Raw genomic sequence first — 27,612 nt, 5'->3', positions numbered from 1 at the left:
GAAGGACGAGGAGGGATAGTTTACCTTTGTCACAGTCACATAAAATGTAATTTGTGACTTTGATAAGAGCGGTTTCGGTACTGTGGTAGAGACGGAAATCTGAGTGGAGGGATTCAAACATGGAGTTCAGGAAATATGGGAACAGATTTGGGAGGCGACAACACATTCAAGGACTTTGGAGAGGAAAGGGAAGTTGGAGATGGGGTGGTAGCAAGAACAGAGGGGTTAAGAGTTGTTTTTTTTTAAAAGAGAGGGGTGATGACGGCAGATTTGAAGGAAAGGGGGACAGTACCTGAGGAGAGAGAACACGATTAACAATATCAGCTAACATGGGAACCAGAAAGAATGTTGGCTGGTCAGCACTTTGATGAGAATAGGGTAATGGGAGCAGGAGGTGGGGCTCGTGGACAAGCTGTGCTGGGAGACATCATGGCCCCAAGTTTCCACACGCAGCAAAACAGGCGCTCCTCCGAGCTGGGCGCCCGTTTTTCGCGCTGAAAACGCGCCTGAAAAAAAACACGCTATTCTCGAACGCTTTGCAGCTCGATGTCAGCTTGGCGCGGAGCCTACCACTCGCGCCGATTTTGTAAGTAGGAGGGGGCGGGTACCATTTAAATGAGTTTTTTTCGTGCCGGCAACTGCGCGTGCGCGTTGGAGCGTTCACGCACGCGCAGTGTGAAGGAAACATTGGCACTCGGCCATTTTTGTAATTCTTTGCAGCTGTTCATTTTTTATCATTTTTTAGTAAAAGCACATTGCCCTTCCATGATCAGCACTGAGGCTTCTTGCAGTAGTGAGAACGCTGCAGGAAGCCTCAAGTTGAGGCAGCTGTTTCCCGACGGGCCCGACCGACGGCAGGGGGGCCTCCATGTCCTGCCGTCGGGAATGGCTGCCTCAACTTCTGAGGCTTCCTGCAGCCTCCCTGCCTGCCCCCCGCTGCGGTCGGTCGGGCCCTCACTGGCCCCTCCCCCCCCCCCCCCCCCCCCCCCAATAATGAGCAGTTTTGACAGACGTGAGCAGGACCCGATAGTGTTTTATGTGGTTCAACTTGTGAGGCTTCCTGCAGCCTTCTCCCTGCCTGAAGCACTTTCACACAGGTAAGAACATGGTTTATTTAAACTTTTCTTTGCTTATAAATTTTTATTCAGGTTGGAATTATTTGTATAAGTATAACTAAGGATTTATTGTAGAATGTAATGACTTCCCTTCCACCCCCCCCCCCCCCACCTCGTTCCGGACGCCTGATTTGTAACCTGCGCCTGATTTTTTAATGTGTAGACAAGGTTTTTTTAAGCCTACAAAAATCTTCACTTGCTCCATTCTAAGTTAGTTTGGAGTACGTTTTCACTGTGGAAACTTTCAAATCAGGCGTCAGTGGCCGGACACGCCCCCTTTTGGGAAAAAAAAATTCTGTTCAAAAGTGAAACTGTTCTAACTGACTAGAACTGCAGAAAACTTAAATGTGGAGAATTGCGATTTCTAAGATACTCCATTCTCCACCAGTTGCTCCTAAAAATCAGGAGCAAATCATGTGGAAACTTGGGGCCCATGAGAGGAGATAGGAGAGAAACTAGAGAAAGATGCGAGTTCAGGGCAGGGGCAGGGGGGAACCTTAGAGGAAGTTTGGCCTGGTGGGCTAGGGGAAGGGAGGCAGCTGATCGGATGGTATCCATTTTGGTGACAAAGAGGTCCATGAGTTCCTCGCACTTGTTGCTGGAGGAGACGGGTGAGGGATTTAAGAAGACAGTTTGCATAGAGAAAAGAAGCCAGGGATTATCTTTGCATTCCAGGATGATCCTGGAATAATGAGCAGTTTTGACAGATGTGAGCAAGACCCGATAGTGTTTTATGTGGTTCAGCCAAATCTGTTGGTGAATGGTTAATCCAGTTGCTCGCTATATCCGTTCAAGTCTGCGTCCCTTGGACTTAAGGGAATGAAAATAAGAGCCATACCAGAGGGGATAGCCACGGGTATGCGGGCTGGACTGAGGGAACAGCCAGACTGAGAGAGAGTAATGGTTTTAATAGGGACTAGGGCATCAAAGGTGGAGGTGAGGGTGTGGTTGAGCAGATCGCTAGCTGTAGAAATGTTGTGATGAATGGAGTGCCAAGGCCAGACAGTTGAAATTTTGTAAGTGAAGTGGGAGAGTTTTTTCCGAGATGGGTTTGGAAGGGGAATGTGGGTGGAGAGCGATACAGGGAAGTGATCAGAGATGGCCTTGTCTGTAATTGACAAAATGGGAGTAGAGAGGCCGCGTGAGATGGCAAGGTCAAGAGGGTGGCCGGGAAGAATGTTCCCCCGAAATATTTTTTGGATACATGGCCCATTCACAGTTTCGCACATGCGCAAAATTTAACATTGAAAAAGCCAGTCCGGGGTGCCATGGGACTGGCAGAGAACTGTAAGGCCAACCAGCTTAGAGGGGGAACATTAGTTGTGATTATGGTTTGGGGAGTTTATCTGGAGGGAGATATTAAGAGAGGATAGGAGGGCAGTGAACTCAGGAGAGCGAGCATAATTAATTGAGAGGGAGGCTGAAATCACCGAGGATGGGAAGCCGCTCGGTTCAGAGGCTGAGAAGAAAACAGTGAAGATATGAGAATTTTTATGGTACTTGGGTGAGCAGAAGAGAACGATGATTTTAAATGAGGGGTTCAACAAGGTGAGATACTCAAAGGAGGAGAACATTCCAGAGGAGTAGGGGGACAGACCAGGCTGTGATTTGGTGATAAGAGGAGGTACAACAGGACCTGGGTGTCATGGTTCATCAGTCATTCAAAGTTGGCATGCAGGTACAGCAGGCGGTGAAGAAGGCAAATGGCATGTTGGTCTTCATAGCTAGGGGATTTGAGTATAGGAGCCGGGAGGTCTTACTGCAATTGTACAGGGCCTTAGTGAGGCCTCACCTGGAATATTGTGTTCAGTTTTGGTCTCCTAATCTGAGGAAGGACGTTCTTGCTATTGTGGGAGTGCAGTGAAGGTTCACCAGACTGATTCCAGGGATGGCTGGACTGACATATGAGGAGAGACTGGATCAACTGGGACTTTATACACTGGAGTTTAGAAGGATGAGAGGGGATCTCATAGAAACGTATAAGATTCTGATGGGACGGGAGGTTAGATGCGGGAAGAATGTTCCCGATGTTGGGGAAGTCCAGAACCAGGGGCCACAGTCTTAGGATATGGGGTAGGCCATTTAGGACTGAGATGAGGAGAAACTTCTTCACTCAGAGAGTTGTTAACCTGTGGAATTCCCTGCCGCAGAGAGTTGTTGATGCCAGTTCATTGGATATATTCAAGAGGGAGTTAGATATGGCCCTTACGGCTAAAGGGATCAAGGGATATGGAGAGAAAGCAGGAAAGGGGTACTGAGGTGAATGATCAGCCATGATCTTATTGAATGGTGGTGCAGACTGGAAGGGCCAAATGGCCTACTCCTGCACCTATTTTCTATGTTTCTATAAGAGCCACACCGCCACCACGACAGCCTGGGCGGGGCAAGATATAGAGAGGTTTGAAATCTCAGCTGTCTAACCTGAAGGCTGCTATCAACTGAGACAGCTGGTGTGCTTATTGGCGGGACCCTTTAACCCCAAACATGGAGACTCCACTACCAGTACCACTACATTGGCTTTCAAAGAACCCAATATTGTGAGGTTTCTATTGTCTTATAACTGAACATATTTATTTTCCTATGTACAGAATAGAAAATCTGCAACAGGAGGAAATAATTGTAAAATTGATGCAGTACAATCATAAGAGCTTCTGTGATTACCTTTTCCAGAGTCACAAAGACACCTCTCCTCCACATGGAAAATAATGCAGAGTGTTGTGAATGAATCTGGATTTGAAGGTTTATTTGTTGGTAAGTAAGACCACCTATGAACCAAGCACACAACAAGCTAGAATTTTGTGTCAATGACTTATGAGCTTGCAGTGACTATGTAGCACATTTCAGCATTGGGAGATAAATTCATGTTGTTTATTTTATTTTTGGCTATTGCAGGAAAGTGACTTCTAATTCTCAGTATTGTTTTTTCTTTACAAAAAAATTAAAGATGACTGTTTAGTCTGTTTCTGGTCAATTTCTCAACTAGTCTTATTTAATGACATTTATGCAATTTCTAATATAAAGTAGAATCCAACAGCTTCTGCCTGCCTCTCTGCAACCCAAACAAAATAGGCACAAAACTCTCGATGTTTGCATATCTGACCTCTCGGTAAAATTTTCCAGCAACAGTTTCCCTAAACCTCAGTGCCCTCATCAGCTATAGAATGGACATCTGCCAGCATAGTGGAAAAGCATATATAGTTTGCAATGTGTCAGCCGACTTGATGTTCTAAGCATTCAAGTTCAATTGCCACATACTAGGCTTCCTCATCACTAACAGACATACCCACCATGAAGCTGGCTGCTCCTCCAGGGTGCGAATCAACAGGTTAGACTAGGCTGGAGCCTTCCCTCCTTGCAGCAGCATACCTTTTTTTTTTTGCCACAGATTAACTCCACGACTTGGTCCTATATTATATTTTATACATGAGCTGAAGGAAGGCCTATATTACATGTATAGCAGTTCCAAACCATGAAGGAGGACTGCTTGGACATGTGCCTTATATGCAGCAAGTATAACCTGCTTCAGCACGTCTTGAGATACAAAAGAACATGGGAGGAGAAATTTGGGTCATTTGCGCCTCCCGAAGGACTTTGCAACCGGACGTGGCACCGCTAACAAGTCCTGTTAAATTCGGTGGGAGTTTAGCAGTGGCAGTAACATGTAGCACCCCCGCTCTGCTGCAGCGACGATACTGCTGTCATCACCGTGCGCAGCGCCCCGGACCCTAAATTGGATATCGTCCCCTGAAGCTGCGCAGGGTGATGATAGCTTCAGGGAACGTGTCCCAGGTGGCCAGCCACTAGTGAAGTGAAAGTTAAAGGGGAGGTATGCTGCTGTTCAAAAAAAAAAAATGAGCGATTTAATTGTGCGCCCCGTTGTTGCTTCGGACACTGAGTCCGTGCCGCAATTGGTCAGCCCAGCACTCTGCTTGAGTGCCGTTGGCACAACACACCTGCTCCCCAGTGGTCCAGGTAGGACCCTTTTCTTCCTGCAGAGTATGCAGCTTGGACCCTTCCCTTTAATTCAGGGAAGAGCCCCTCCTATGTGGTAGCGCTATGCAGCCCAGTGCATAGTGCTGCTCAACCGTGCGCCCCGCTCCCGACACTACTGCCCCAAATAGGGAGGGACCGAATTTTTACCCCTAGTCCCTTTTGTTGTTTCTTAGCACAGTCCCAAAAGACTATCGCAGCTAAAACTGGCATCCACTCTAGCCCAGCGTACTAATGAGAATAATCAATTGAAGCTACAACCACTTGTATTTATATATTGCCTTTTTTGTAATGAAATGTCCCAAATCGCTTCACAGGACTGTTGAGATTTAAAAAATTGACACCGAGCTGCATAAGTAGAAATTAGCGTAGATGGCCAAAATCTTGGTCAAAGAGAGAGGTTTTAAGGGGCATCTTGAAGGTGGATAGAGAGGTTTAGGCAGGGAGTTCCAGAGCTTAGGGCCTAGGCAACAGAAGGCATGGCCACCAATGGTTGAGCGATTATAATCAGGGATGCTCAAGAGGGCAGAATTAGAGGAGCACAGACATCTTGGTGGGTTGTGGGGCTGGAGGAGATTACAGAGATAGGGAGTGTCGAGGACATGGAGGGATTTGAAAATAAGGATAAGAATGTTGAAATTGAGGCGTTGCTTAACCAGAAGCCAGTGTAGGTCAGCGAACACAGGGGTGATGGGTGAGTCGGACTTGGTGCGAGTTAGGACGTGGGCAGTCGAGTTTAGGATCACCTCTAGTTTACGAAGGGTAGAATGTAGGACCCCAGCCAGGAGTGTGTTGGAATAGACAAGTCTTGAGGTAACAAAGGACTGATGAGGGCTTCAGCAGCGGATGAGCTGAGACAAGGGTGGAGACCAACGATGTTACAGAGGTGGAAATAGGCAGTCTTAATTATGCTGTGGATATGTAGTCGAAAGCTCATTTCAGGGTCAAATATGACACATCCAACATCTATGGAGAGAGAAACAGAGTTAATGTTTCAGGTCGATGACCCTTCGTCAAAACTGGAAAATGTTAGAGGTGTAACAGGTTTTTAAGCAAGTGTAGGGGCAGGGAAAGGGTGAGGGGGGGGGAAAGAACAAAGGGAAGGTCTGTGATGAGGTGGAAGGCAGGAGTGATTAAGAGACAAAGGGATGATTGCGTTTTGTCAAATATGACACTAAGGTTGTGAACAGTCTGGTTCAGCCTCAGACAGAAGTTGGGGAGAGGGATGGAGTCAGTGGTTAATCATCAATACCTTCAAAATTCTCTTGTTGCGAAGAGTTATAAATTTGAACTTTTTATTTTTAGAATAGCAAAATACAGTGGATGCTGGAAATCTGAAATAACAGAAAATGCTGGAAATACTCAGCAGGTCAGGCAGCATCTATGGAGAGAGAAACAGAGTTAACGTTTCAGGTCGATGACCCTTCGTCAGAACTGGAAAATGTTAGCGATGTAACAGGTTTTTAAGCAAGTGTAGGGGCAGGGAAAGGATGAGGAAAGGTCTGTGATGAGGTGGAACGCAGGAGTGATTAAGAGACAAAAGGAATGATTTTGCAAGGCAGAAGGAGATGGTAATGGGGCATGTTAAGAAACAAAAGATGAGCCTAAATAGGGTGTAAATGGAAATGGCAGAATCACCCAACAGCTGCCATGGGAAAGAGAGAAAAAAGACAGAGCAAACAGTTCTGACGAAGGGTCATCGACCCGAAACGTTAACTCTACTTCCTCTCCACAGATGCTGCCTGACCTGAAATTTCCAGCATTTTGTGTTTTTATTCCAGAACAGAGGTCACTTGGAACAGACAGGGCTCACTCACAGGTTAAGACCTTCTCCCATTAACCCCAAACAAGTTCCTACCCCCATCACCCACCGCTCAAGTTCCTGTCCTTTCTCTCCTCTCTCTCAATGCCCCTATGGTTGGGGGGGAGGGGGGGAGAAAGTATGTGGGTCTCAGATTGTTAACAGGTTTATCAGGTATGAAGTGAGTAGTGACAGTGTCGTGACTTGCAGATTTTGTCCAGTCCAGCCCAGGTGTATGGGGAAGAGAGGGAGAGCGTGATACGGGTTGGAAGAACATGATCTGTCTTGCCATCGGGATCACGTTCTCGCTCTTAACCCCCCCCCCCAAAGACCTGGATCACCTTCTTCCCCATCCCCACTGTGGACTCCATGGCCTTTAACCCCCTTGGCGAGTTTACCTTTGCCTTCCCTCTATCTGCCTTATCCCATTCTCTCTCTCTGCTCCCTTTCCGCCAGTCTCTCTCTTACTCCCTTTCCGCCAGTCTCTCTCTTACTCCCTTTCCGCCAGTCTCTCTCTTACTCCCTTTCCGCCAGTCTCTCTCTTACTCCCTTTCCGCCAGTCTCTCTCTTACTCCCACTCTCTCTGTCCCCAGTCTCTCTCTCTCTCTCTCTCGCTCTCTGTCCCCAGTCTCTCTCTCTCGCGCTCTCTTTCCCCAGTCTCTCTCTCTCTCTCGCTCTCTGTCCCCAGTCTCTCTCTCGCTCTCTCTCTCTCTCTCGCTCTCTGTCCCCAGTCTCTCTCTCTCTCGCTGTCCCCAGTCTCTCTCTCTCTCTCTCCCTCGCTCTCTGTCCCCAGTCTCTCTCTCTCTGCCCCCAGTCTCTCTCTCTCTCTCTCTCTGCCCCCAGTCTCTCTCTCTCTGCCCCCAATTTCTCTCTCTCTCTCTCTCTCTCTGCCCCCAGTATCTCTCTCTCTCTGCCCCCAGTATCTCTCTCTCTCTGCCCCCAGTGTCTCTCTCTCTCTCTCTCTCTCTCTGCCCCCAGTGTCTCTCTCTTTCTCTCTCTCTGCCCCAGTGTCTCTCTCTCTCTCTCTCTGCCCCCAGCCTCTCTCTCTCTGCCCCCAGTCTTTCTTTCTCTCTCTCTCTGCCCCCAGTCTTTCTCTCTCTCTCTCTCTCTCTCTCTCTCTCTGTCTCCAGTCTCTCTCTCTCCTCCCCTCCCCCAGTCCCCCTCTCTCTCTCTTCCCCACTCGCCCATCTCCGATTCCCTCTCTCCAAAGTCTGCGAAAATGTTTGCGTGGATAATCACGGCAGTATTCTAGGCAAAAATTCTCGAAGCTCCTTTTAGTATAGTCATTGAGTTTCAATAGATAAGCCAAAAGCCTCAGTAGCAGGCTCGAGTGGCACCAGCTCCACGCTTGGCAACGTGGTTTAAAATCACTTCCAGCCACCTCATATATCGTACTGCGCATGCGCGACCGGATCGAGTCGCATGTGCAGAAAGGGGCGGGTCCACGGCGCACTTGTGCAGAAGGACACAAAAATGTTCATGATAGTTGCTCTAAGGAAAAAAAACCCTGCTATTTTGTTCTTTTTTTCCAGATTTTTTCTCTTTCCCATGACAGCTGTTGCTGATTCTGCCAGTTTAACCCTACCTGGACTCATCTTTTGTTTCTTAACTTGCCCCTTTACCATCTCCTTTTTCCTTGCACCATCATTCCTTTTGTCTCTTAATCTCGTCTGTCTTCCACCCTATCACAGACCTTCCCTTTTGTTCTTTACTCCCCTCCCCCTTTCCCTACCCCTACACTTGCTTAAAAACCTGTTTAATCTCTAACTTTTTCCAGTTCTGACAAAGGGTCGATGGCCTTTTACATTAACTGTTTCTCTCTCCAGATACTGCCTGGACTGTCGAGTATTTCCAGCATTTTCTGTTATTTTATTTTTGGAACTTTTATTAGCCTGATTAAATAATACAATTATATGCTGCTGCAATTTCAAACTAAATTGGTAGAGATTTGTTTCTTAGAGTGTGCATAAAATAGTAGATAAGTGAGAGTATCTGTCGACTGGATCTAAATTCTGTTCCTGCCTTATCCCCCAGGTTTGTTGCCTCGATTAATGAAGGTAGCACCAGCTTGTGCTATTATGATCTCTTCCTATGAATATGGCAAATCCTTTTTTCGTAAAATAAACAACGAGCGGGAGCTAAAAAAAAGCTGAAAGTCAGACATCGACTGAGAAAATCCACACAGTCTGAATTGAAGAAGAAACTAAATGTGGAGACTCTTCTCTTGCCAAATTTTTTTCCTAACGTATAGACAAAAACTTCAGACATGGCCTATCCATTATTACATAAAGGAAAGACCTTGGAACATCAAACGTCTTTTGAACGGGCACATATTACTACTAGGATACCTTTCCAAACTCTCTTTCTAGTGCTTTTACTCACTGTAAAAATGTGTTTGCTATTGTGCCTCAAATTCCAAGGTCCAGTCATAATGATGTGAAAGGTATAGAAATAATGAATAATAGGAACACTTTACCTATTTAGTATTGTACAGTTGGGACTACACCAACAAAGGTTAAAAACCTAAGGACACAAGAAATGGATGTTGAAGTTGTATCGTATCATAATTAGATGTTTAAAATGCAGCTGTAGAAATTTAAAGTGCAATACTAACATACAAAATTACCTATCCTACTAACATATATATATATATATATATATATATATAATATATATATATATAGAAAATGAAATCTGCTGCCAGTGCAGACGATGAACAAAAATGGGCTGGTCAGATTGTTGTGGTTTGTTTAGCTGAACAGTCAATTTATTGTAATGAAGGTTATTTCCTGAAAACAGAATTCAGTAAATCTTAATTGGTGGAATTTTGTTTTTTTTGTTGATGTCAGATAAATGTCTTTATTTTTTTTTAAATAAACACTGCACATTTTATTAACGGCCTTTTTGGTTCTATTGATTTACTGTGGTGCTCTGATTGTATTTATCCGAGGGTGATAATTTTTATCCTTCCTTTTCCCATAAGTAATTTTTCTTTTCCCCTCTCCCCAAAGCAGTTACATAAGAACATAAGAAATAGGAGCAGGGGTAGGCCATTTGGCCTCTCGAGCCTGCTCTACCATTCAGTAAGATCATGGCTCAGCTTCACTTCCCTGCCCGCTCCCCATAACCCTTTACTCCCTTATTGCTCAAAAATCTGTCTATCTCCGCCTTAAATATGTTCAATGACTCAGCCTCCACAGCTCTCTGCGGCAGAGAATTCCATAGATTTATAACCCCGAGAAGAAATTTCTCCTCATCTCAGTTTTAAATGGACGTGTTCTTATTCTAAGACTATGTCCCCTAGTTTTAGTTTCCCCTATGAGTGGAAATATCCTCTCTGCATCCACCTTGTTGAGCCCCTTCATTATCTTATGTGTTTCAATAAGATCACCTCTCATTCTTCTGAATTCCATTGAGTATAGGTCCAACCTACTCAACCTATTCTCGTAAGTCAACGTCCTCATCTCTGGAATCAACCTAGTGAACTTTCTCTGAACATCCTCCAATCCAAGTATATCCTTTCTTAAATACAGAGACCAAAACTGGATGCAGTACTCCAGGTGTGGCCTCACCAATACGCTGTACAGTTGTAGCAGGAATCTCTGTTTTTATACTCTATTCCCCCTTGCAATAAAGGCCAACATTCCATTGGCCTTCTTGATCACGTGCTGTACCTGCATACTATCCTTTTGTGTTTCATGCACAAGTACCCCCAGGTCCTGCTGTACTGCAGCACTTTGCAATTTTTCTCCATTTAAATTATAATTTGCTTTTCTATTATTTATGCCAACGTAGATAACCTTACATTTTCCCAAATTATACTCCATCTGCCAAATTTTTGCCCACTCACTTAGCCTGTCTATATCCCTTTGCAGATTTTTTGTGTCTTGCTCATAGTTTGCTTTCCCAGCCAACTTTGTATCATCAGCAACCTTGGCTACATTACACTCGGTCCCTTCATCCAAGTCATTAATATAGATTGTAAATAGTTGAGGCCCCAGCACCGATCCCTGCAGCACCCCACTAGTCACTGTTTGCCAATCGGAAAATGACCCATTTATCCCGACTCTCTGTTTTCTGTTCGTTAGCCAATCCTCTATCCAATGCTAATATATTACCCCCCTAACCCATGAGCTTTTGTCTTGTGCAGTAACCTCTTGTAGCTTCTAGCTAACAGAACAATTATTGGTGCGTGGCATTTTCTCTCTTCCTAGAATTTAGACTATAGCATATAGTGATCTTGCTTTAACTGAGTAGTCAGTGAGGAGTGGGGAAAGGATAATAGTGCTCTTGTAACTTGTGTGGCTGCCTACTTTCAGCCAGCAAGCATTAGAAGCAGAAGTCAGCCTGAAGTGATGATTTTCATAACCTGCAGTTTTTAAGGACGGAGCAATTTGAATGTCTGAAGCAAAGTCTTGGAAGGTGTGTTTTAGTCTTATGGAGGATGGTAGGCAAAAGGCACTATCCTAGTGCAAACTAGCATATTAAAAGGAAACATTTCTTCATATACTGAAAGCAGCATTTTATTTCATATTGGTGACAAGCATGCTGAAGCACTGTAGAAAGTAGCAAGACTGACATGTTGAGAAGCTGTTTAAAAACTTCTCTGAATTCTTAAGTACTCTATCCTAATTTTGTCTGCTTAGTAGTCTCACAGCAGGGTATCCAGAATTGCTGTCAAGGATGTAAGCCAATAGTTGTGAACAACTCCACAATGTGGAGCAAACCCACTTTGAGGTAGCCAGTACATAAAAGCCCTGACACTTTCCCTCCTCATGTTTAGATATCTTGGGCCCAAGTTTCCACAAGAAAAAAAACGGGCGCCCCTCCGAGCTGGGCGCCCGTTTTTCACGCCTAAAACGGCGCCTAAAAAAAATCCTCGGTATTCTCCACCTACTTACAGGTCCTCTGGCCCCCGGCGCAGCCAGCACGAGCTGTGGGGGGGGCGGAGCCAGGTCCCGGCGCTGAAAACAGTGCAAGTAGCTCCAGGCGCCGAACTGTGTGGGAGGGGCCCGAAGCACGCAGCCCCTAGCCCTGGCTGAATGGCCTCACTGGGGCTGCGTGAATAAGGCTCCTCCCACGGCCAGCTCCTGCTCCCCGCCCCCGACCCGACACCCGCTCCCCTCCCCCCTGCCCCCGCCGACCAGACCCGACCCGACACCCGCTCCCCCCCCCGCCGACCAGACACCCGCTCTCTTCCCCCCCCCCCCCCCCCCCAACTGACCCGCCCCGCCGCCCCCCCCCCCACTGGACCCGACTCCCGGACTGAATCCGATCCGACCTGACCTCTCCCTCCCCCCCCCCCCCCCCCCCGCGCTCGCTCTCTCTCTCTCTCTCTCTCTCCCCCCCCCCCCCCACTCTCTTCTTCCCCCCCCCGCTCTCTCTCTCCCTCCATCCCTCCCTCTCTTCCCCCCCCTTTCCCTCCCTCCCCTCTCTCTCCCTCCCTCTCTCTCTCCCCCTCCCACTCAGCGACACGAACGGCTTTCTCCCCCCCCCCCCCCCCCCCCCCCCTGCTCAGCGGCACAAACAGCTGCAGAATTCTCCCTGGCTGAAGCACTTTCACACAGGTAGGAAGATGGTTTATTTAATCTTTTCTTGGCTTATAAATGTTTATTCAGGTTGTATTTATTTATATAATATTTGTAAAAGTATAAATAAGGATTTATTGTCGAATTTAATGAGTTCCCTCCCCCCCACCTCGTTCTGGACGCCTAATTTGTAACCTGCGCCTGATTTTTTAATGTGTAGAACAGGTTTTTTCAGTTCTACAAAAATCTTCACTGGCTCCATTCTACTTTAGTTTGGAGTACATTTTCACTGTGGAAACTTTCAAATCAGGCATCAGTGGCTGGACAAGCCCCCTTTTGAAGAAAAAATTCTGTTCTAAACTAGAACTGTTCTACCTGACTAGAACTGCAGAAAAAAAAATGTGGAGAATTGCGATTTCTAAAATAGTCCGTTCTCCACCAGTTGCTCCTAAAAATCAGGCGCGAATCATGTGGAAACTTGAGCCCCTTGTGTTAGCATCTAAATACCTGGTTGCGAAGGAATGAGATATGTCTGGGGTGCAGTTTGGGCACAACATACTAATATTAGCAGCGTGCATCCAGGATACATTAAATTTTTTCTTGATAATATTTTAAGAGGAAAGGAAAAGAATTATTGCGTTAAAGTTCCACGAACCTCCATCACCTTTCACTACTTCAGCTAAGTGGCTTTCATTTGTGAGCCCCAACCGTCTGTATGGCACATTATTCAATTGCATGGGGCCATCACAGCCAAGACTAACACTAACCTCTGCAGATATACACTTTGAGCAGAGGTTGCTGACTGGTAAATTGAGAACTGACTCTTTATTTTCTCCCAGGGCACCAAGGCCAATTGTAGAATGTCTCAACTGCCACCACCCTGCTGAAATAAGCTAGCTAAGCACAGATCGCGATCAAAAGAAACTATAGAATCATTGGTTTCTCACTGCATCCTGAATTTAAGAATGGCCATCACTGTTTTTATCAAGGCACTGTCGATACTTGAGAACACTACTCTGCGGGCTGGAAATTCATTCCCAAAAAAATTCTATGACTGAGAGGCGGAAGATTCATGAAAAAATGGGGGAAAATCCATCCGGCGGGAAAAATCGGTGTTGCATGAGTTGTTGTGGCGGAAACCACGATCCTCGTCAACTTCAGTCCGAGGCCGATTACCGCTGTGAGTTGGGCATAGGGAGGGGGGAAAACACTTTCCAAAAATGTTTTAAAAATCACAAAATATTCACCAGACCTTTGAGTGAATCACTGCAAAAGAATTTAAAAATTAAAAACTTCCACACCTTTTTGCAGGGTTTCATACCTATCACTGTTCCTAGGACTGCGACGACAGGTTTTTCCTTGTTTTTTTTTCCCCCCATTTACAGGTCACCGTTGTGACCAAACTCTGGCAGATGTGCTTTTTCCAGTCTTACATGCCAGCGGTCTGCTCCCCAGCGATATTTCAAAACCGCCTGCGGAAGACTTCAATGAATTACCCACCCCAATGTTTTCCACCAAAAAACACGGTGGGAGGCTGATGAATTTCCAGCCCTATATTCCTAAATGAGCAGGTTCTTGATGTGAAATAGTGAAGACACAAGGATGCAAAGGATATACAAATATACCAAAGTTCAATTTTAAAATTGCTTGGTTAGTAGTTATTCCCCCTCCTACCACTCTCCCTTTTTTTTTACATATCCTGTGGTCATAAACGGTTAGTTTGTAAGAGAAAAGTTTCGATCCCATAATAAATTTGAAGTGCAATGGAATTCAACATGATCTTGAGGGGAATTTAGGACATGAAAAGTATTGCATCTTTTGTTAGGGAGGTTATTATAGGCTCTAAGATCTGAAAGCTGCTGGCTATGACTGGCAGGGACAAGTCCAGTTCATGATTGTCACTGCTAATTTTGCCATGTTAACCCACCATAGTATACATGAGATCAGAATTTAAATGTTGGTAATAAGTGAGTATTCAATACATTTACAGTGGAGGGGCATGAGCAAATGAACAAAGCAATGTATTTGGGATGAGGTTAAAGACTAATGACATTGTCCAAGAGATGGGTTTTCAGAAGCTTTTATAGGGCAGATTCTTGATGGTATAAAGATGAGTCTGATGATGGAATGAAGAGGATGGAAGGCAATAAGTAATGGTCGGAGGGACATGGGGGGGCGGGCTGGAATATTTGGCGGAAGAATATTACCTATGTCGGAATGTGAGATTTGAAATTGAGGACGAAGATTTTGAAGCAGTGCACGGTGGTTTCAGCACCAGATGGGCTGAGTGAGCAGTGTTCTGGAGGTGACAGAAGGGAATCTTGACTGATTAGAAGTGGAGTAGCAATCTCAGCTTAGAGTTGAAAGAAACACCAAGGTTACATACCATTGGTAAAATGGCCCTTTCCCCAGAGATGTTCTTTTAAACAAGAAGCACTATATAAATTGTCGTACTGTTTGATTTGAACTGTGTGGATTAACATAATTGGAATGTAGTGTCAATTGAAGGGGAATTGCTGCATCACGAAATTATTTGTAATTGTGCTTTATTTAAAAAAACATTCCTCTTGCTCATTTGTTATTAAAAAAAGCAATAGCTACATTCCTTCTTTGAACTGCCAGCAGTCTCTGCAAAGCAGGTGCTGTAACTCCGCTCTTTAAATTTAAGCTGCATGTATAGACTACTCAACATCGTCCAACAAACTCATTCAGTAGCCTGGATTTTCAGTTAGGAATAACGGTGAGACAATGGCCTACTCCTGCACCTATTTTCTATGTTTCTATCAGTGCTCGCCGTTATTGTGGAGTAAATTGGACAGCAACTTCTAGCGTCCACATGTGTGCATTTAAATGTGGAAATCCTGAAGTTACTGTCCAAGCTGTAGCAGGACATTTAGAAAAGCAAAATTCGGTCAGGCAGAGTCAGCATGGATTTATGAAGGGGAAGTCATGTTTGACAAATTTGCTAGAATTCTTTGAGAATGTAATGAACAGGATGGATAAAGGGGAACCAGTGGATGTGGTGTATTTGGACTTCCAGAAGGCATTTGACAAGGTGCCACATAAAAGGTTACTGCACAAGATAAAAGTTCACGGGGTTGGGGTAATATATTAGCATGGATAGAGGATTGGCTAACGAACAGAAAACAAAGGATAAATGGTTCATTGTCGGGTTGGCAATCAGTAACAAGTGGGCTGTCACAGAGATCAGGGCTGGGACCCCAACTATTTACAATCTTTATTAACGACTTGGAGGAAGGGACCGAGTGTAACGTAAGTTTGCTGCTGATACAAAGATGGGAGGAAAAGCAACGTGTGAGGAGGACACAAACAATCTGCAAAAGGACATAGACAGGCTAAGTGAGTGGGCAAAAATTTGGTAGATTGAGTATAATGTTGGCAAGTGTGAGGTTATGCACTTTGACAGGAAAAAAAATCAAAGAGCAAGTTATTATTTAAATGGAGAAAGATTGCAAAGTGCTGCAGTACAGCAGGACCTGGGGGTACTTGTGCATGAAACACAAAAGGATAGTATGCAAGTACAGCAAGTGATCAAGGAGGCCAATGGAATCTTGGCTTTTATTGCAAAGAGGATGGAGTATAAAAGCAGGGAAGTCTTGCTACAGTCCTATAGGGTATTGGTGAGGCTATACCTGGAATACTGTGTGCAGTTTTGGTTTCCATATTTTTTATGAAAGTATATCCTTTCTTTGGAGGCAGTTCAGAGAAGCTTCACAAGGTTGATTCCAGAGATGAGGGGGTTGACTTATGAGGAAAGGTTGAGCCTCATTGGAATTCAGAAGAATGAGAGGTGATCTTATTGAAACATATAAGATTATGAGGGGGCTTGACAGGGTGGATGCAGAGAGTATGCTTCCACTGATGGAGACTAGAACTAGAGGGCATAATCTTAGAATAAGGGGCTGCCCATTTAAAACTGAGATGAGAAATTTCTTCTGAGGGTTGTGGATCTGTGGAAGCTGGGACATTGAATAAATTTAAAACAGAAATAGACAATTTCTTAAATGACAAGGGAATAAAGGGTTATGGAAAGCAGGCAGGGAAGTGGACCCAAGTCCATGATCGCTTCGGCCATGATTGTATTAAATGGTAGAGCAGGTGCAAGGGGCCATATGGCCTACTCCTGCTCCAATTTCTTATAGGTTATGTAATTTGCTCTACTCCTCTACAAGCTGCATTACACCAGTATCTCACTGATTTCAATGCTGAGTCTCTCAATGTAAGGGCATGAAGTTGCTGTACTTGCCCAATAAACATGCCAGAAAAAAAGTTATGGCTTGTGCATTCAGGTGCAAGTGAACTTTTAAAGGCGTGATAAGACAATTCTGGCACTGAAAATTAACTTTATACAAGTGTAGAGTCTCATTCCTTCAGATTTGAATTGAGTTTAAAAAAATAAAAAAATAAATTTTTCTTTGTCTCTTTCCCTCACTTTATTTTACATTTAATTTAATATTTTAATTTAATATTCTAATTTATAATTCCTGGTTTAGACTCTGCATGTCAGTGAAGATTCTTCAGTTCGATTGGTTGAAGAGGCAAGCTATTGCTTAACCTGCTCATACAGTCCCAGATTCCCAGCAGAGCACGTCGCTGAAGTGGATCTTGTTGCCATAGGTTGCCGCTCAAAAGCCCGGCGAGCTGTGAGCGCAGTGAACGCCAGTGCTGTTCCTTCACCGCTGATCGCAAAATCTGGGACATTCAGTCCATGCACATCATGCAGTACTTGATAATAAAATCAGTGAGAGATGCATAATCGTGTTCCAGCTGAAGCCTAAAGGTTTAAAAGTTATATATAAATGACCGAACTGCAGAAGCTATTGGTTTCACTTTATTATACATGCATTTATTAAGTCACTCATGATAAATTATCAAGACAAAAATTAAAACACGTTAAGTTTGACATTGTTCAGTTTTATCTTTTTACCCTGTGAACACATACTGGTGCTGAAAGAAAACAGACTCATCATGCATTATGTACATAGTACCAGCAGTTTAAACACTAGTTCAATACAGAATAAAATGCTTACTGATACAGTGGGATTGTATTTAAAAGTAAACATTAAAAGTAGGGTTACACAATTATGCCAACACTAAAAAATAAAAGATGTCATAAAAGACCCCTTGTGATTAATTAGTCTTGTGTATAAACAGTTCAAAGTAACAGCAAGTTAAATAGTGAGGAATCGCTGTGACTTTAGGGCATTTATAGTAAAACATCGCACAGAAATTGACAAAGTGATGAACATACATGTACCAGGACAAAGACTGAGATGTAACTTTCAATTTAAAATTGAAAGTCTTGGAAAAGTTCATTCCTTGTTAATTACAATGAACTATTCAATTATTTTCACGATTTGAAAAGTGCACCTTATACATGTGGCAATGTTCTCTTTGCAACATATTTAAATGCATCTTTAACAAAATTGGCACCCACCGTTCCTTAATATATTTAATCAGTGATTTGTTATCATTTGTTGCAAAACAGTCATTACTGAGGTGGTCAAATTTTGGATCATTTTTCTTCATAAGAGCAAGAAACTATGTTTGAAATTATATCATTTTGCTGATGTAGGTACACTGGAACAAAACAATTACACTATTAAGCACAGCAGTGGAATAGGTGCAGGACTGCCTGAATTACCAGTACTTGTTCCTGATTGGGATCAATGGACGAGCACACACAGCCTCCTGGCAATTGCATAAAATTGGTACCACCACCAAATGTGCTTACTGTCATTTACATTCTCTTCGAATAAATGGGTACTTAAAACTTACAAATAAATCCAGCCCACATACCTAAGCCCCGTCAGACTGTTAAAGGCTTCTTGTATCAAGTTAGTCAAATAATTCAAAACAACAAAAACTAGACATCACCTTTGCTGGCAGGTCTGTGGAAAATGGCTTTGATCCAAGCAGTCAGAATGTAAAAAGCTAGATGGAAATTCTCCCAAAAAGTAAATACAATAGCGAATGAAATACATCTAGAAGTCTGCAACCTTAATTAGAACAAGGAACAGAGAACACTTTCACTTTAAAATCTCTAGTAGAAGTAGCAGCTTTTCTTTTTAAGCAAGCAATAAAATCAATTGCACATTTGGACAACCTCTTTGATCCATAAATTCACAAACTCAGTGTTTCAGGCTTCTGCAAAGTAACTCGAGCAGCAAACAAGCAAAGAGAATTATAATGCTTTTTTTTTAAAACAAGAGGAAAGACCTCTTAAAGCAGACATTTATAGAGAGAGAGAAAAAAATCTCAACACAAGCTGTCACGCTGACGCTTTGCATATCTGGAATCATTTCCAAAGCAAACCCATTCAAGTAAAGCACCCTGCATAAATGGCCAAAGCCTTCTGCAGATGCTGAAGGTACGGCAAAGCACAGTAAACAAGTGCATTTTCAGTTGATTTTCTGCTTAAATAAAATCAAGTTGGACCTATTCAAGTTTCCATAGTTCAGGATTTGGCGAATGTTTGGAATGTCACTTTAGTGCACACAAGATGCCAGCTTCGTCCCGACTTTGCTAATTACATCTTTCCTAAGATGGGGTGAGCCCTGGACTTGTAATCTCAGCATTAGGACTTGCAAGACATTCACTTGACTTGAGGCTTGTAAGAGATTTGTAGCTCGTCATGGAGGTCAGTGATCCACATAGGCCAAGTAATGAGGGAGTATCCTCCTTCCCTATAAATAAAATGAGAAATAAAAAGTAATAAAATGACATCACAAGGATTGAGGACAGTGATTGGTTCTTCAAGATTAATTGAATCACTGGACAGGGAATCAATCTTAAAGAAAACGAATAGCAACATAGAAAATAGGTGCAGGAGTACGCCATTTGGCTCTTCGAGCCTGCACCACCATTCAATACGATCATGGCTGATCATTCACCTCAGTACCCCTTTCCTGCTTTCTCTCCATACCTCTTGATCCCTTTAGCCGTAAGGGCCATATCTAACTCCCTCTTGAATACATCTAACGAACTTGCATCAACAACTCTCTGCAGTAGAGAATTCCACAGGTTAACAACTCTCTGAGTGAAGAAGTTTCTCCTCATCTCGGTCCTAAATGGCTTACCCCTTATCCTTAGACTGTGACCCCTGGTTCTGGACTTCCCCAACATCGGGAACATTCTTCCTGCATCTAACTTGTCCAGTCCCGTCAGAATTTTATATGTTTCTATGAGATCCCCTCTCATTCTTCTAAACTCCAGTGAATACAGGCTCAGTCGATCTAGTCTCTCCTCATATGTCAGTCCTACCATTCCAGGAATCAGTCTGGTGAACCTTCGCTGCACCCCCTCAATAGCAAGAACATCCTTCCTCAGATTAGGAGACCAAAACTGTACACAATATTCCAGGTGAGGCCTCACTAAAGCCCTGTACAACTGCAGTAAGACCTCCCTGCTCCTATACTCAAATCCCCTAGCTATGAAGGCCAACATACCATTTGCCTTCTTCATCGCCTGCTGTATCTGCATGACAACTTTCAATGACTGATGCACCATGACACCCAGGTCTCGCTGCACCTCCCCTTCTCCTAATCTGTTGTAATTCAGATAATATTCTGCCTTTCTGATTTGGCCACCAAAATGGATAACGTCACATTTATCCACATTGTACTGCATCTGCTATACATTTGCCCACTTACCTAACCTGTCCAAGTCACCCTGCAGCCTCTTAGCATCCAGCTCACACTGCCACCCAGCTTAGTGCCATCTGCAAACTTGGAGCTATTATACTCAATTCCTTCATTTAAATCATTGATGTATATTGTAAATAGTTGGGGTCCCAGCAGAGCCCTGCAGCACCCCAATAGTCACTGCCTGCCATTCTGAAAAGACCCGTTTATCCCGACTTTCTGCTTCCTGTCTGCCAACCAGTTCTCTATCCACATCAATACTTTACCCCCAATACCATGTGCTTTAATTTTGCACACTAATCTCTTGTGTGGGACGTTGTCAAATGCCTTTTGAAAGTCCAAATACACCACATCCACTGGTTCTCCCTTGTCCACTCGACTAGTTACATCCTCAAAAAATTCTCGAAGATTTCTCACGCATGATTTCCCTTTCATAAATCCATGTTGACTTGGACCGATCCTGTCACTGCTTTCCAAATGCACTGCTATTTCATCCTTAATGTTTGATTCCAACATTTTCCCCACTACTGATGTCAAGCTAACCGGTCTATAATTCCCCGTTTCCTCTCTCCCTCCTTTTTTAAAAAGTGGTGTTACATTAGCTACCCTCCAGTCCATAGGAACTGATCCAGAGTCGATAAGACTGTTGGAAAATGATCACCAATGCATCTACTATTTCTAGGGCCATTTCCTTAAGTACTCTGGGATGCAGACTAGCAGGCCCTGGGGATTTATCGGCCTTCAATCCCATCAATTTCCCTAACACAATTTCCTGAAGAATAATTGATTTAATTTGATTCAATTCCTGATTTTCTAATTGTATCTTAATTTATAATTATGGTATATATTATTTAATTTCATTTAATTATAATTAATCTTCATTATACTGATTTTACTATTGTATACTCCTTATTGTATTATTTACAATGTAATTTGAATGTATTTTTTCCGCCTGTGCCTATCTGCGTGCACATTTTGGCTGCCGCTTCAGACCCGGGCCTGTAACCTCTTTGTACACTTCCTTCTCACGTTTTTTTCTCTTTCCCTCAATGGTCAACATCTAATGTGTTGTGAAGCGCCTTGGGATGTTCTGCTACATTAAAGGCACTACATAAATAAAAAATTATTGTAAATAAAACACAATCTTTACTTTCAATTTGGTATAAAACTCAAGCACATAATTTTGATTAGCTACTTTCCTTATGTGTAAAATAGACAAATCATAACTAAATAATACAATGAAATATTACAATGATATTAGGGGAGTGTTTGTTAGTGCTGTTGGGGGGTGGGGGTTAAACTAATATGGCAGGGGGATGGGAACTTATGCAGGGAGACAGAGGGAAGTAAAATAGGGGCAGAAACAAAAGATAGAAAGTGGAGTGCAGAGAAACCCAAGGCAAAAAGCAAAAAGGGCCATATTACAGCAAAATTCTAAAGGGGCAAAGGGTGCTAAAAAGACAAGCCTGAAGGCTCTGTGCTTCAATGCGAGGAGTATTCGTAATAAGGTGGACAAATTAACTGCGCAGATAGCAGTTAACGATTATGATGTAATTGGCATCACGGAGACATGGCTCCAGGGTGACCAAGGCTGGGAACTCAAGATCCAGAGGTATTCAACATTTAGGAAGGACAGACAGAAAGGAAAAGGAGGTGGGGTGGCGTTGCTGGTTCAAGAGGAAATTAATGCAATAGTAAGGAAGGATATTAAGCTTGGATGATGTGGAATCTGTATGGGTGGAGCTACGGAATACCAAAGGGCAGAAAACGCTAGTGGGAGTTGTCTACAGACCACCAAACAGTAGTAGTGAGGTTGGGGACAGCATCAAACAAGAAATTAGGGATGCGTGCAATAAAGGTACAGCAGTTATCATGGGCGACTTTAATCTACATATTGATTGGACTAACCAAACTGGTAGCAATGCGGTGGAGGAGGATTTCCTGGAGTGTATTAGAGATGGTTTTCTAGACCAATATGTCGAGGAGCCAACTAGAGGGCTGGCCATCCTAGACTGGGTGATGTGTAATGAGAAAGGACTAATTAGCAATCTTGTTCTGCGAGGCCCCTTGGGGAAGAGTGACCATAATATGGTAGAATTCTTTATTAAGATGGAGAGTGACACCGTTAATTCAGAGACTAGGGTCCTGAACTTAAGGAAAGGTAACTTCGATGGTATGAGACGTGAATTGGCTAGAATAGACTGGCGAGTGATACTTAAAGGGTTGACGGTGGATAGGCAATGGCAAACATTTAAAGATCACATGGATGAACTTCAACAATTGTACATCTCTGTCTGGAGTAAAAATAAAACGGGGAAGGTGGCTCAACTGTGGCTAACAAAGGAAAGTAAGGATAGTGTTAAATCCAAGGAAGAGGCATATAAATTGGCCAGAAAAAGCAGCAAACCTGAGATTAGGAGAATTTTATAACACAGCAGAGGAGGACAAAGAGTTTAATTAGTAGGGGGAAAATAGAGTATGAGAGGAAGCTTGTGGGGAATATAAAAACTGATTTCACATATCTATCGAAGCTTTTGCAAAGAAAAAGATTAGTGAAGACAAACGTAGATCTCTTGCAGTCAGATTCAGCCGAATTTATAATGGGGAACAATGAAATGGCAGACCAGTTAAACAAATACTTTGGTTCTGTCTTCACGAAGGAAGACACAAATAACTTCCGGAAATACTAGGGGACCGAGGGTCTAGTGAGAAGGAGGAACTGAAGGAAAACCTCATTAGGCGGGAAAATGTATTAGGGAAATTGATGGGATTGAAGACCGATAAATCCCCAGGGCCTGATAGTCTGCATCCCAGAGTACTTAAGGAAGTAGCCCTATAAATAGTGGATGCATTGGTGATCATTTTCTAACAGTCTATCGACTCTGGATCTGTTCCTATGGAGTGGAGGGTAGCTAATGTAACACCACTTTTTAAGAAGGGAGGGAGAGAAGGCGTGTAATTATAGACCGGTTAGCGTGACATCTGTAGTGGGAAAATGTTGGAATCAATTATTAAAGATGAAATAGCAGCACATTTGGAAAGCAGTGACAGGATCGGTCCAAGTCAGCATGGATTTATGAAAGGCAAATCATGCTTGGCAAATCTTCTGGAATTTTTTGAGGATGTAATTAGTAGAGTGGACAAGGGAGAACCAGTGGATGTGGTGTATTTGGACTTTCAAAAGGCTTTTGACAAGGTCCCACACAAGAGATTGGTGTGCAAAATTAAAGCACATGGTATTGGGGGTAATGTATTGACGTGGATAGAGAACTGGTTGGCAGACGGGAAGCAGAGAGTCGGGATAAACGGGTCCTTTTCAGAATGGCAGGCAGTGACTATTGGGGTGCCGCAGTGCTCAGTGCTGGGACCCCAGCTATTTAGAAGATAGATTAATGATTTGGATGAAGGAATTGAGTGTAATATCTCCAAGTTTGCAGATGACACTAAGCTGGGTGGCGGTGTGAGCTGTGAGGAGGACGCTAAAAGGCTGCAGGGTGACTTGGACAGGTTAGGTGAGTGGGCAAACGAGTGGCATATGCAGTATAATGTGGATAAATGTAAGGTTATCCACTTTGGTGGCAAAAACAGGAAGGCAGAATATAATCTGAATGGTGACAGATTAGGAAAAGGGGAGATGCAACGAGACCTGGGTGTCAAGGTACATCAGTCATTGAAAGTTGGCATGCAGGTACAGTAGGTGGTAAAGGCGGCAAATGTTATGTTGGCGTTCATAGCTAGGGGATTTGAGTATAGGAGCAGGGAGGTCTTACTGCAGTTGTACAGGGCCTTAGTGAGGCCTCATTTGGAATAGTGTGTTCAGTTTTAGTCTCCTAATCTGAGGAAGGACGTTCTTGCTATTGAGGGAGTGCAGCGAAGGTTCACCAGACTGATTCCCGGGATGGCAGGACTAACATATGAGGAGAGACTGGATCAACTGGGCCTGTATTCACTGGAGTTTAGAAGAATGAGAGGGGATCTCATAGAAACATATAAAATTCTGACAGGACTGGACAGGTTAGATGCAGGAAGAATGTTGCTGATGTTGGGGAAGTCCAGGATAAGGGGTAAGCCATTTAGGACTGAGATGAGGAGAAACTGCTTCACTCAGAGAGTTGTTAACCTGTGAAATTCCCTACCGCAGAGAGTTGTTGATATCAGTTCATTGGATATAATTTAAGAGGGAGTTAGATATGGCCCTTACGGCTAAAGGGATCAAGGGGTATGGAGAGAAAGCAGGAAAGGGGAACTGAGGTGAATGATCAGCCTTGATCTTATTGAATGGTGGTGCAGGCTCAAAGGGCCAAATGGCCTTCTCCTGCACCTAGTTTCTATGTTTCTATGTAATTAACTCACTAATTTATTAAAGGATTGATGGCACTAAATCCTGTATGCAGGCACAGATGGGACGTCCCTACGTTTTCTGCCAACCCATCCTCACCGACCTGCATTGCCTCTCTATCTCTCAATGTATTGACATTTAAATTCCTACACTTGTCTTCAAATCTGGCACCCACTCCATCTTGGAAATATCCTCCAGCATTACATCCCCAACCCAGCCTTCAATCGTCTGACTTCATCCTATTATTAGAGGCAGAGTCTTTAGTGGTCTCTACACTCTGCATAAACCTCTCTGCCACTCTACTTGACCTTTAAATGCCTTCTCAAAATGTATCTTTCCGACCAAGCTTTAATTAGCTTGCCGAATTTTCACATCATAGTTTGGGGTCTGTCTTTTGTTCTTTTAATCTACTGATAGCCTCACGATTCTAGGTCTTGGGGGATATTCCCCGTGTTGAAGGTACTACAGTACCTAGATTCATGTTATTCTGTAGTACCCAATATAGTCTGTAAGCACAAAGCCTCTATTGCTTAAAATTAATTCCTATAAACAAAGTTACTCTGCATTTCATAAATTAACGCAAGTTATTGGAAATAATTCAAGAATTTGAGGAATTCATCTGACCAACTCTCTTGTAAACTTGAACGTACACAGCCCATCTACAATTAAAGGAAAACAACTACAAAGTTATCAAATACAACCAAGTAATTTCAAAACTTTTATTCCGGTTTCATTTCCTCCTAATTATTTTATCACCCAAAGCATTATTTAACACATGCACAGATTAAAATGGTTAGTGTTCATAGAAACATAGAAAATAGGTGCAGGAGTAGCCATTCGGCCCTTCAAACCTGCACCGCCATTCAATAAGATCGTGGCTGATAAGTCAACCTCAGTACCCCTTCCCCTCTTTATCCCCTCAGCCGTAAGGGCCATATCTAACTCCCTCTTGAATATATCCAATGAACTGGCATCAACAACTCTCTGCGGCAGGGAATTCCACAGGTTAACAACTCTCAGAGAAGAAATTTCTCCTTATCTCAGTCCTAAATGGCCTATCCCTTATCCTAAGACTATGTCACCTGGTTCTGGACTTCCCCAACATCGGGAATATTCTTCCCGCATCTAACCTGTCCAGTCCCGACATAATCTTATACGTTTCTATGAGATCCCCTCTCATCCTTCTAAACTCCAGTGAATAAAGGCCCAGTTGATCCAGTCTCTCCTCATATGACAGTCCAGCCATCCCTGGAATTAGTCTGGTGAACCTTCGCTGCACACCCTCAATAGCAAGAACGTCCTTCCTCAGATTAGGAGACCAAAACTGAACATAATATTCCAGGTGAGGCCTCACTAAGGCCCTGTACAACTGCAGTAAGACCTCCCCCTGCTCCTATACTCAAATCCCCTAGCTATGAAGGCCAACATACCATTTGCCTTCTTCACCGCCTGTTGTACCTGCATGCCAACCTTCAGTGACTGATGAACCATGACACCCAGGTCTCGTTGCACCTCCCCTTTTCCTAATCTGCTGCCATTCAGATAATATTCTGCCTTCGTGTTTTTGCCACCAAAATGGATAACCTCACATTTATCCACATTATACTGCATCTGTCATGCATTTGCCCACTCACCTAACCTGTCCAAGTCACCCTGCAGCCTCTTAGCGTCCCCCTCACAGCTCACACCGCCACCCAGTTTAGTGTCATCTGCAAACTTGGAGATATTACACTCAATTCCTTCATCCAAATCATTGATGTATATTGTAAAGAGCTGGGGTCCCAGCACTGAGCCCTGCGGCAGTTCACTTGTCACTGCCTGCCATTCTGAAAAGGACCCGTTTATCCCGACTCTCTGCTTCCCGTCTGCCAACCAGTTCTCTATCCACATCAGTACATTACCCCCAATAGATTTGCACACCAATCTCTTGTGCGGGACCTTGTCAAAAGCCTTTTGAAAGTCCAAATACACCACATCCACTGGTCATTCCTTGTCCACTCTGCTAGTTACATCCTAAAAAAATTCCAGAAGATTCGTCAAGCATGATTTCCCTTTCATATATCAATGATGACTTGGACCGATCCTGTCACTGCGTTCCAAATGCACAGCTATTTCATCCTTAATGATTGATTCCAACATTTTCCCCATTACTGATGTCAGGCTAACTGGTCTATAGTTACCCGTTTTCTCTCTCGCTCCTTTTTTTTTTCAGTCAGGAAAACGATTTTTCCAACTGCTGCCTTTAGGTTCCAATTTTACAACTGGCATTATTTTAAATGCCGACACCAACCTGTTTAAAATATATGCGGTAACACTCCAATTAGAACATCTGGTTGAATTCAGGTTAAACATGTTTGGGTAGCAATACAGAAATTTTCATAGACCGTAAAGGGCTGAAATTCTGCTCCCATGTGCTAGTGGCACAAACGGGTTGCAGAGGGAGAGAAAAAAAAAATCAGGATGAGTGCCTGGTTTGCACCTTCCCCAAGTTTTCTGGGGTACAAGAAATTGCTGCTGCTCTATGGCACAAGCCCCACTGCAGCATTCATTTAGACCATGTCCTTGCTGCATCAGGAGCATTGATAAGCTGCACCTTTGGAGCCAGACCAGCACTGTATACTTTTAAAGTTAGAACAAACTATAGCCCATTGGAAGGACTTTTAAAACAATCCCGACTGGCTTTATAATGAGATTAGTCTTCTTTTTATGCTGTTTTTGGTTTCTTGACATTGCACTATTGCTCATTTCTTTACATTGGATGTTTATGTTCCTTGGGCAAAAATTCAATAAACATCAGCATTGTCAGTGATGTCTACATTCTGAGAATGAATTTTTTTAAATACATGCTGAGCTACTAATTTTGATTTTGGGAGTAGAGGTGGGAAAAACTTAGATAATTACTTTTGATTTTCTTCTAAGGGGCCTACATGCCATTCAAGATCCCTGGTCACAAGGTTTAGTGGATGACATTCGCTGAAAACTGGCCTCTCGAACTGCGCGACAGCAGCCCAGATAGCTCTCGCTCAGATTCCTCCTCCGGGAGGAAATGCTGCACTTGCTCTTGGCTGATATTGGGAACACATACAGGATTGTGGATATGACTCTATTCTTCCATTCTAATTTACTGTGCCATCAGTCCACCAATATATCTATGGGATGGTAACAGTGAATCTAC

The 27,612-nt window shown here is 43.5% G+C and overlaps 2 protein-coding genes across 2 annotated transcripts in view; one reads left to right on the top strand and one right to left on the bottom strand.

Moving 5' to 3' along the window:
* The window catches only part of slc25a40 (solute carrier family 25 member 40), a 93,998-nt gene extending 84,196 nt beyond the window's left edge, over positions 1 to 9,802 (top strand). Inside the window, exons 10-11 of the mRNA XM_070881345.1 lie at positions 3,786 to 3,866; positions 8,941 to 9,802. Of these exons, the coding sequence (XP_070737446.1) occupies positions 3,786 to 3,866; positions 8,941 to 9,059 (200 nt within the window). The 3' untranslated portion in view covers positions 9,060 to 9,802. The remainder of the gene's footprint in view (positions 1 to 3,785; positions 3,867 to 8,940) is intronic.
* Positions 9,803 to 17,290: 7,488 nt separating this feature from the next.
* The window catches only part of rundc3b (RUN domain containing 3b), a 171,912-nt gene continuing 161,590 nt past the window's right edge, over positions 17,291 to 27,612 (bottom strand). The window contains exon 11 of the mRNA XM_070881341.1: positions 17,291 to 19,141. Within this exon, the coding sequence (XP_070737442.1) occupies positions 18,996 to 19,141 (146 nt within the window). The 3' untranslated portion in view covers positions 17,291 to 18,995. The remainder of the gene's footprint in view (positions 19,142 to 27,612) is intronic.

The sequence above is a fragment of the Pristiophorus japonicus genome, chromosome 5 (genome assembly GCF_044704955.1).
Source record: "Pristiophorus japonicus isolate sPriJap1 chromosome 5, sPriJap1.hap1, whole genome shotgun sequence".
Lineage (NCBI taxonomy): Eukaryota > Metazoa > Chordata > Chondrichthyes > Pristiophoridae > Pristiophorus > Pristiophorus japonicus.
Note: the sequence above shows the minus strand (reverse complement) of the source record. Positions and strands in the feature narration are given on the sequence as shown.